Below are 11,492 nucleotides of genomic sequence, written 5' to 3'. Positions count from 1 at the left end.
TATGTACAAGTGTCTCTTTCATGAATTTAACCTATCTACCCTTTTGTCATGACAAGTTGCGGCTGTAAATATCATTCTGAACTCATGCATATTTCCCCTTCTGATAGAATCTTTCAATCAGGAATATCTTTGGTGTACCACACAATAAATAATTCTTAGTAGCTATGTGGAATGGAAGGAGAATTAGCTGGAGATGGAGAAGGAAGGAAGGAGAATTATCTCAATGACATCCAGAATAACATCAGAGTAATATGGTACCATGTCTGAAAAAAAGCTAACAAAAAGGTAAATTCTTACACTTTATTTTTTAAATTACTTCATCTTATACACAGAACCAAAAGGTTGGAGGACTTCTGTGTTATTTATTGAAAAATAGAAAACAATGACATATCATTCTGTACACTTCAGAGTTCACCATATTTGTTGGAGTATTTTGTTACTATTTCCCACAAGTGCAATTATTTATCTTCCATAAAATTGTTAAATCTCTTTGAAACTTTTGTACTGAGATTGAGACCATTGTTGCCTGTGCCACAGTGATAGTCTGCAGCTCATGATAGTGTATAAAGAGGCATTTTGAGTTCTCACTTTTCAGATTTGTGCTTGTTAACATTGCACTGTCTGTGTTCGGCTTTGTAGAGTCTTCATTTATAATTCAAAAGTGTTAATGTCCAAGAAGTTAGAACATTTTTTAAAAATGTTAAAAGCCCTTTCAATGTGTGTGTATTTGTGTGTGTGTGTGAAATATTTCCAGCATGGTTGCTTTTCATCACAGCTCATAATGATCCAAATAACTTAGATCCAGCCATCTCCTACAATCATACTGAAGAAAACTCTGAGGTACAGCATTTAAAAAAAATATTTCTCCCCCATCCTACACACAATCTGGTGGAGCTGTTTTATTTTCAATGCCACAAAAATGTCATAATTAAACATACTGATCAGTTGAAGCTCATTTGTGCTTGTGGCTGTTCACTTATTTGGAGTTTGTCTTGTTTTAAATTCACCACAGGATGAGAACTTCAACCCAGCATTTTCCCTTGGTTTTACTGTGGTTTGGTCTCTTCATAAGGAGGCACTGGATCCTGAAAGAGTTGAATGTGATCCCCTTCAATGGAGGCTTTCATGGTGGCCTCCTCATAGGATGGAGGCAAGCATACAGTGAGAAAGGTAGTTTCAGGTAGGAGAGTGGAATAATGAAAGTTCTGCTCACTGCTCCAGGGCAGCACTGACAAGAAATCAGTCACTTCATGCTCAGGAAGGGACTCTGGGAGGTCAATGCTGAAAATCTGAGCCTGAGGGCTGCGACGCTGACAACGTCTGTAGAGGAAAAGCAGTAGGAATGCCAAGAAAAGCATCATGGTAGCAGGCAGTATGATGCATAAGAATGGTTCTATGTCTTCTTTGGTTGAGCTTACTTTATGCTGACTCTGTAATTTCATCCAAGAGAGAGAGAAAAAATGTCAAATACAAGAAGGCTTTATCAATCCCCTACCCACATATTTTGTCATATCATGAAACTTATAGGCAAATATTCCTCTATCTGCTGTACCAGTCTGCAGCTATGTGTATATCTGAAGTCATTCCATGGTATCTGGGGGAAATGATTTTGCATTCTAAATTGTTTTATTTTTGTTTTTGAGGCATGTGATGATTTATATATTATGTGTTTTTTTAAAGCCTATAACTTTATAAAATTTTCAGTCAGTATACTAACAGGTAAATTCAGAACTGGTACCTTATCAATTAATTACAAAAATGCTAATAAATATATAGCGAATGTTTGGTTACAGCTCTTGTATATAGTTTTATAATTTGCATAGCTGTTGCATTAGAAATAAAAAAAGAAAATATCACAATAAATCTTTGTTCAAAACAATAACAAACATAAGCATCAGATGTCAGAAAAGAAAGGGTAGTTTTGAAATGGGTTTTACTATTATTTTTAAATGGAAGAGTCTTGCGAAAGTTAAGAGTTGCAGAAAGTTTTAAAATAATGGGAAATAGTTTATTGTTCTGTACATGTATATGAAACCTTTCCAGTAGGATTCTGTATGCAACTAGTATGCTAGCATGATATTATTCCTATGAAGGGTTAAAATCGTAAATAATATTATGCATGATCTATCTCCTCTCACTTACAACTCATGTACAGTACAGAAAACAAAGAAGATCCTCATATGGAGTTAATACTCTCAATATCCTTCCACACCCTCTCCCCATTGAAGGTAGTTAGTTTTTGAACTAGTTGATTATTGGAAATGGCTTTATATAGCTATATAGTTGGAAAAAGATTTTTAGCAGATTATATGCATTGTTTTTAATTTAGACATTTTCAGTTTTTAATTTTGTTGTTAGCTGCTCCCAAGCTTGTAGGGAGAAGAGTCTAAAATGTTTTAAATTTTTAAAAATGGATTGCAGATGGAAGTTATTGAGAAAAATAAGAAACCATCAGAAATTTGAAACCGCCATTCAGGAGGAGTGGAAGTATTAATAATTTGCCTTATGGGTAGGTGAAATTCTTTTAAATCACATGCATTGTTGACAAGCAGCATATGGAGAGATACCTCCTAGTCAACATGACAATAATTTCCATTTCTCACCAATAGGGTTTTTTTTGCTAAGATTTTATTTCCCATAGGTGGCACTAGATTTTATGGTAGTCAAGGTGCTGTCACCACAAACACTGTCTTCCTCATTGTGTTTACTACACAATTCAAGCCAGCCACAGCTAATGATGTGTTATGACATGGAGAAATTCAGAGCATAATAATGGAATATGACATGGTGGACTCCACTTACATTACTGGGGAACAGTAACACAGAGCTATTTGGCCAGGAATGTCTCGTTCTACCCTAACTCACAGTATAAATACAGCCACCAAACTTTTCTGTGTCCCATCAGCTACACAGTAAATAATGTTAGATTAGTAAGGGCTAGTTCATGGAAGCAAATTGATTTCACGCAACCCCGCACAAGTCTTAGGTGTTCATTAATGTACGGTATGGGTATTGTTACACAGTGTGATGGTCCAAAAATGTTCCCCAACGATCATGGAACTCACAGACTCTGGGTTTGTACTCAAAGAATGCTAACTTACATAATATACTTGTCTGCACATGAGTGTTCATTTTATATGATATAGTCAAGGTGCAGATTCTTGTCTCTTCGTTGAAGTGGCTTTAGACACCTCTGTGCAAAATATTGTATACAATCTCTTTTCATTTTATGCACAATATTGTATCAAATGTACAAAGAGCACCATTAAGGAAAGTCTTATGCTTGCTAAGTGCATTCCTTCCTAAGGGATTATGTCATAAACCAATCATATCAGCATTCTCATATAGTGCTAGGAACTGACAGAATAATCGGTAGTGCACTGCTTTGCATGTAGAATAGATTAATGAACAAAATAAAAAATAAAAACATATCCACCTTAAAACATCTTTGTTGGCAAATAATAGCTAAGGAGGAATATAATAATTATATCAGTATATTTTGGTCTGTTCATAGAAATCTACTATGTAACAAGGAGATAATATTGACAGTTATGAGAGGATGGCTTAACCATTGCTTAAAATTGGACAATGTTTGGAAAAAAAAGGTTTATGGTGAGTTATGGATTGCCCCTATTTTAACAAAATTATCTTCTACCTCATCAAAAAACAACATAATTCCTTATTTGTTGGTGAGTAAAGATCCAAGGATTATCCTGAATGTGGCCAAGTATATCTCCACCATATTTTCCTTAAATAAAGGCTTCTTTTTTATTACTCAAGATTGTTGGATCAAAGAAGCTTGAAAGAACAGGACATGGTGTATAGAAATCATTTAACTATTTCTGCACTTGATGTTAATATTCAAAATAAACTGCAGGACTGTAGCTTTGTGAATAGTAAAAAGAAAAGCCCTCCGTGAGTTAAGAAATAAAGCAGATAGAAACTGCTCACATTAAAAGAAATGGTTTGTGATACAGGGGGAAATGGATAGTTTTTTCTCTTTTGGTACCATTTGCAGTTTAATGGTTTAATCATGAATCGGATGCATTCCAAATGAGTTTTAAGAGTGCCTCTATCTTTTGGGGGGTTTTTTATATCTCATCAGGGAAAGGATAAATGAATCAATAGTTCCAAATGCAGGAGCAGTGGAAGCATTAGCAGCATAGATTTTCAATATGAGTCATCAGATGCTTTGAATATCCTATGGTTTGTACATAAAGAAACTTGTATTCATAAATCAGTTTGAAGATTCCTTAAAATGCTGCATTTAGTGAGTTGGCACAAGTGAGGCTGGAGGTAGATTATTTTCCCCCTCCAAATGCTGTAGGTAGGGTTGCCAGCCTCCAGGTGGGAAAAGAAGAAAAGGAAAAATTCACCCAACTGAATGCAGATTTCCAGAGAACAGCAAGGATAAGGAGGCCTTCCTGAAGGAACAATGCAAAGCAATAGAAGAAAATAATAGAATGGGAAGGACAAGAGATCTCTTCAAGAAAATTAGAGAAATCAAGGGAATGTTTCATTCAAAGATGGCCATGATAAAGGACAAAAATGTTAGGGACCTAACAGAAACAGAAGAGATCAGGAAGAGGTGGCAAGAATACACAGAAGAATTATATAAGAAGGATCTCAATATCCTTGACAAGCATGACAGTGAAATCGCTGACCTTGAGCCAGACATCCTGAAGTTTGAAGTCAAATGGGCCTTAGAAAGCATTACTAACAACAAAGCAAGCGGAGATGATAGTATCCCTGTTGAGCTATTCAGAGTCCTAAAAGACGATGCAGTTAAAGTGATGCACACATTATGTCAGCAAATTTGGAAAACGCAACAGTAGCCACAGGATTGGAAAAGGTCATTTTATATTCCAATCCCAAAGAAGGGTAATGCCAAAGAATGTTCAAACTATTGCACCATGGCAGTCATTTCACATGCCAGCAAGGTCATGTTAAAGATCCTACAAGCTAGGCTTCAGCAGTATGTAGATCAGGAACTACCAGAAGTTCAAGCTGGGTTTCGGAGAGGTAGAGGAACTAGAGATCAAATTGCCAACATTTGCTGGATTATGGAGAAAGCACGGGAGTATCAGAAAAACGTCTATTTCTGTTTTAGTGACTATGCTAAAGCCTTTAATTGTGGCAAGTCCCTAAAGAGATAGGAGTACCAGACCACCCACATGTCTCTTGAGAAACATGTATAAGGGTCAAGAAGCAGTGGTCAGAACAGGATATGGAACAACTGATTGGTTTAGAATAGGAAAAGGAGTTCGATAGTGATGTATATTGTCACCCTGCTAATTTAATTTATATGCATAGTACATCAGGCGGAATGTTGGCCTGGATGAAGCAGAAGCTGGAATTAAGATTGCCGGGAAAAACATCAACAACCTCAGATATGCAGATGACACCACTCTAATGGCAGAAAGTGAGGAGGGCCTAAAGAACCTCTTGTTGAGGGTGAAAGAGGAGAAAACAAAAGTAGGCTTGAAACTCAACATCAAAAAAACTAAGATCATGGCATCCGGCCCCATCATACCTTGGCAAATAGAAGGGGAAGACAAGGAAGTAGTAGAAGACATGGACTTCACATTTCTGGGATCCAAGATCACTGCAGATGATGACTGTAGCCATGAAATTAAAGACGTTTGATTCTTGGAAGGACAGCTATGGTGAACCTGGGCGGTATAATAAAAAGTAGAGATATCACCCTGCCAACAAAAGTCCATATAGTCAAAGCGATGGTATTCCCAGTAGTAATGTATGGCTGTGAGAGTTGACCATAAGGAAGGCCAAGTGCAGAATAATAGATGCTTTCGAGCTGCGGTTCTGGAGAATAATCTTGAGAGTCCCTTGGACTGCAAGAAGATCAAATCAGTCAGTCCCAAGGGAAAGCAACCCCTGACTGTTTCCTGGAAAGTCAGATGCTGAAGCTGAAACTCAAATACTTTGGCCACCAAATGAGAAGGGAGCACTCACTGGAGAAGATCCTGATGCTGGGAAAGACAGAAGGCAAAAGAAGAAGGGACGGCAAAAGATGAAATGGCTAGACAGCGTTACTGATGTAACAAACATGAATTTGAGCAGACTTCGAAGGATGGTGGAAGACAGGAAGGCCTGGCATGAGTTTGTCCATGGGGTCGCAAAGAGTCGGACTCGACTTTGCAACTAAACAACAAGGATTACAGTTCATTTCCAGAATACAGAGATCAGTTCTTCTGAAGAAAATGGATGCTTTGGAGGGTGCTTCTGTGGCATTATGCCCCACTGAGATTCCTGTCCTCCCCAGACTCCATCCCCAAATCTCCAAGCGTTTCCCAACCTGGATCTGGCAATCCCCCCCCCCCACCACCACCACCATACCATGCCAGTGGCTAGAAGGGACCTGGCAACTCTAGCTGGAGGCAGTTTTAGCCCTCCCATAAACAGTTTTTTAATACTCTCTTAAACAGTCACAAGGACAGTAGGACAAAATAAATATTTGTATTCAGTATGACAAGTAACACCTTTCTTGAACTACTTGCAGCTTTCCTGTAAAATTATTTCCTGATGTCTTTTCAAATATTAACATTATATAGTGTTTTTCATTTCTGTTTGGTTGACCTAATTCTCTGCTTAGGCATTTTGATTGTCACAAGAATAGTGAAGACACACCAGGTAAGACAAACATCATTTTGTAGGAAGTCACCTGTTGATTCACATACAATACTATATAATTTATCTCTACTAGAGCAGTAAGCTAATACATGAATGTGATGGAACCGGCCCGACTCTGCCTTTAAACCTGGTCCCGTCAACTCCCTTTTGAGTTGCCAACTCCTGAAGAGAGCTAATCTTCTTCCCACCACTAGGGCACACTGCCACCACCTGTTCAATTTAGGGGTTCCTGACTGAGAGGAATATGACTCCCAATCCCCCTTGCCAGTTCTGGGGCCTCAAGGTCCTTTGGCACCCTTGCCAACTGTATGCCTTCCCTGGACCCCCCTCTAACAGTAGCATGGTCTAAGGCAGTTGGGGAACCTTGGTGGTACAGAGGGACTACCTTTTAAACAAATAAAACATTTATTTAAAACATTCAACTATTTACAGGCATTTTTAAATGCAGGGTGACAAGAAGTAATAATTGAAAGTAGGGAGAAACGCTTCTTCTTTCCCTACTATACAACTGGCCCTGACCATACCATCCAGAACCAGCTCACCAGTCTACAAGACTCAATTCAAACTGCCTTTTCCTCCCAAAATCTATAAGACCCAGTTTCCGCCCAGGAACTGGTTTTCCCCCCTGTAGCCTTCTGGGAGACTAGCCTGAAAGACTTCCCGTCTCTCTAAGAGGACTCCTCAGAAGTCCTGCTTCCAGACAGGAGGGGAGGGGGAAGGAGGAATAGACTGGGCCAAAGCCTTGCCTAGAGTTTAATAGACTCATCTAGCCAACTCCCAGACAAGCACAGGCCTAAAATAGTATTTCTCCACACATGGGTAAGGTGCACTTCAGATGCTACATAAATATATATACAGTAGTTGTAATAGATTCAGGTGTATAGCTGTGTTGGTATGAAGCAGCAGTACAAAGTTAGAGTCCAATGGCACCTTTCACACCAACAAAGTTTTATTCAGGATGTGAGCTTTCCTGTCCACTTACACTTCCTCAGATACAATGAAATGGAATTCCTTATCAATACATTAGGCAGAATGTGAGCAGTAAATTAGCATGCAGCACAATGAAATGTTTATCAGATTCAGGAATAACAAGCTTAATTTATATGGTTATCATTTGTTAGGGTTCAATTCCCAGTGTGGGGGGAACATAGTGAAGGAACTGATATGTCTAAATTGGTGACTGATGTATCCTTAATTGTGTGATGCTGAGAGCAATTAATTAATTGAGATCCTGACATTACACTCCATCCATTTCCTCTCAAGCATGAAGTAAGGCTTGTGTGTTTTCGCCAAAATTTTTGTGGGTTTCTTTTATTCACTCTTATGAAAGTTATTCCCAGGGTTAAGTTGCCCAAGGGAAACTACTGTTTCTATCAGCCATAATCTCTGTACACAGTAAAGGGTGGATCTCAGAATGTTTTAAAACATTTAATGGGAGTCAGGTTCACAAATAACTTTCTGGTTCTAACATCAACTGGAGTTGTGCATATATGCATAAGCAATCATAGATAAATTTAGCACAGGAAGAATTTCTATATCTGTCAGTATCATCTCAAGCTTTTTGTCACTACTTTTTGGTAGCGACAAATGTTATCCGGTGTTAAGAATATTTATTTATTTTATACCACCTCTCCAGACAACTTGAATAATCAAGCAGCCAAACTTGACATGTCAAGTGACACGTGAACAAGTTTAGCAAATCCTATGTATATGCATATTTCCCTTGTTTAGGACATTTCTGCAAATAAAATAATTTATTGTATTCTAAGCACTATTCTTTTAGATGTCAATGGTCTGGCTACACTAAATTTACAATATCATCCTAAATTGAATTGAACTTAGAAAGATGTTCTGCTTAGGGTTGCACTGTAAAATAACTAACTATACCAGTGCTATTCTAAGGCATATAATTTCATTTTGACAAGATCATTGTAGTGTACAATGCTGTACAACAACACCTTCCTATGCTTGGCCCAGCTGCTTAATGCTTTGTTTAAGAGGTTGTGGACTATACTGTATTCTGGAGTAAATGTTATCAAGAGATATTAATTTACACCAGGTACAAATGTGAACCTTAAAGTCCCTTTATGATTTCTCTCTTTTCATTATACACTCTGTAAAGTCAGTAAAAGCAGGACAGTTTGTTAATCTCTGAGAAAAGTTTCCCTCGCACTTCCACCTTCCCACATTCTATTAAATCATTTGTACAAGTGAGAGAAGAAGCGTTCAGTGTTGGACATCACTTGCTTTTACATCTGTTGGAAAGTTTTGCAGAGACTAGAGAAGAGAATGAGACAGACAGTGTTTTGAACAACCTTTGTGCAAGAAAATATATTTCTGTTATGAGTTTAAATCATGGACAATATTTATTTTGTCTGTCTGCAAATGTATCTTCTTTTTGAGTTGTAAAATAGGAGCCAGTAGCAAGCAAGCAAAGAAAATGCATTGAATTTTCTAAAAGTCAGTATTTTTTGGTGTGATGTTCCATAATCGCAATCCCAGTCAAAGCATCATCAAATCTGTTAAATTTGCTTCCTCTAAAAAAGATGTTTCTTAAGGATAGAATACACTAAATGAAGCACAAAAAGAAGTTAAGATACAGACCTGTAGTTGTGTTTCCAGCAATGGCACACCTGGTTCACTTGTTAACCAGTCATAGCTTCCTCGGTCGGCATGTCCAAATTTCTTCCAACTGCTGCCTAACAGCCACCTCATGCTTTCAACATGAATGTTCTTCTGTTCTTTGTTCTTCCCCCTCAGTTCGGGTCTTTGGTTTGTTTGTTTTTTAAATGGTATACAATACCACCTTCATATACTTGGCCCAACTGAGAATGCCTCAGCTAAAAATCATGACAAAATTCTTTCCTATTGAATAGCAGTAATGGAGAAAGTAGCACACTGACCAGATGAATCTCAGAAGCTACTCTGTCTTCCAACTCAATCTCTCTGGATTTGCTTCAGTGGCCTACATTACCAGAAAGCTGGCATCAGGTATCAAGGATGGATAGCGCTCTGATTGGAGGGCTGCCTGCATTAGGATTATTGAGAGGGAATTTGCATGAGAATCTGAGACCACATGGTTCTAACTCAGCATGGAAAAATAATTTTCTAAATTTAGAGATCTAATAAATACTTTGGGAGATTTGGGGTGGAGAGGAAGGGAGCATCCATGCTTAAAGAGAGAGAGGTGCTTGCACCTTTACAAAGAAGGGGATGGAAATAATCCACGTTTAGCATTTTCACTTGAATATAATGTAAACAGTGAAGAGATTTCTGGGTAGGCAGGCAAGGGCATAAGGCTGAAAGCTGTGCTGAATTATTTAGGAGTATTAGAATGTAGATGTTAATGATAAATCCGTAGAGAGGTTGCTGCCAGAAAAGGATTTGGCCACTGAGAATATACGGTTGCTTTCAATAACAGCAACAACACATCTGATGTGTTTAATTCTGCCCTTGGTTATTGCTTTTCAAGGAAAAGAATTTTTAGGCTTTAAAAGTTAGTGTGAATTAATAAATATTTACACAACTGATTTAACTCCAATTAACACTTTTTATACATGTAAAATTTTAAGAAGTTTTCTATCTTTGTTTATAGACGATCAGAAAGGGTTTATTGGAGAGGAGGGAGGGAGGAAGGGAAGGCTGTCACTTTGTACCTTCTACACTATTAAGGCAGTAGCTTTTTTTAAGGGACAGGAATGTCCCTCCTTACTAGAATGCTTTCAATGGAATACTAGTGTCATGGGTCAAAACTGAAATCTCACCACCAGTTATGAAAATTTCTTTTTATTATTATTATTCCTTGTTTGAGGCTTCTGCATTTTGTAATTATCACAATTATGGATTAATTGATACGACATTATAGATTGATATGAAAATTGAACAAATTCTCCATCTATAAATACCCTATAGTTTTAAAAAACCCACAATGATTTTATTTTGTTTTATTCTGTCTTGTTATTATCAATTAACCATTATTTTCTTTTGTTTTATTCTGTCTTGTTATTATCAATAAAACATTATTTTCTTTTGTTTTATTCTGGTTTCTCTCATTATTGTAGACTTCACCTTAAAGAGGCAGTATCTTTTTCATAACAGCATAGAATACAATGTTCCTTAGGGCAGTGGGGAGAGGGGCTCTGGGCCTGTCTTGATTGACTGCAAGTTCTAGCCACTAGGTTTACATCCATGGGCGAAGTTTCTCATTTCTGAAAAATATGGGAAGGGACTGTTCATTCTTCCCTCCTCCCAATGCCTGCCTTGTAGGGTTGCTGGGCCTTACTTGGCTTCTGATAGGGATGTTCTTCGTGTGTGCTTTGCATGTGCAGTGCGATGATATCATCCAGAAGTGACGTTATCACACTGGGTATGTCACAGGAGGGATGCTCTAGCACTTTGGAAAAAACTCTATTAGAGCTTTTCCCCAAATGCTAGCATGTCCTCCCACATTGTGCCTGGCACGATAACATCAATTCTGGATGATGTCATCATGTCGGGCACATTATGATGTGCTGGTGCTCATTGGAGTGGGGCTGCCCTGCTGGGCAGTTCCATGGTGGCAGGTTGGAGACCTTGAAATAGGGCAGGGGTGGCCAATGGTAGCTCTCCAGATGTTTTTTGCCTACAACTCCCATCAGCCCCAGCCATTGGCCATGCTGGCTGGGGCTGATGGGAGTTGTAGGCAAAAAAACATCTGGAGAGCTACCGTTGGCCACCCCTGAAATAGGGGGAAAACTCACCCCCAATGGGAGGCTAGGAACCCTACCACCTTGCTCTGCCAGATTTTTCCTTGTAGCCTGCTCTACCCTGCTTGCCTACTGCCTTATCTGCCATCCAAGCAA

At 38.4% G+C, this 11,492-nt stretch overlaps 1 protein-coding gene across 1 annotated transcript; it reads right to left on the bottom strand.

Annotated features, from left to right (window-relative positions):
• Positions 1-645: 645 nt before the first annotated feature.
• Positions 646-10,017, bottom strand: SMIM28 (small integral membrane protein 28). The gene is made up of 2 exons (XM_060240140.1): positions 9,256-10,017; positions 646-1,430 (listed from the first exon to the last, which is right to left on the bottom strand). Exons 1-2 carry the CDS (start codon positions 9,364-9,366, stop codon positions 1,047-1,049), a joined length of 495 nt encoding a protein of 164 aa, XP_060096123.1. The 5' UTR covers positions 9,367-10,017; the 3' UTR covers positions 646-1,046.
• Positions 10,018-11,492: the final 1,475 nt, after the last annotated feature.

The sequence above is a fragment of the Heteronotia binoei genome, chromosome 1 (genome assembly GCF_032191835.1).
Source record: "Heteronotia binoei isolate CCM8104 ecotype False Entrance Well chromosome 1, APGP_CSIRO_Hbin_v1, whole genome shotgun sequence".
Lineage (NCBI taxonomy): Eukaryota > Metazoa > Chordata > Lepidosauria > Squamata > Gekkonidae > Heteronotia > Heteronotia binoei.
Note: the sequence above shows the minus strand (reverse complement) of the source record. Positions and strands in the feature narration are given on the sequence as shown.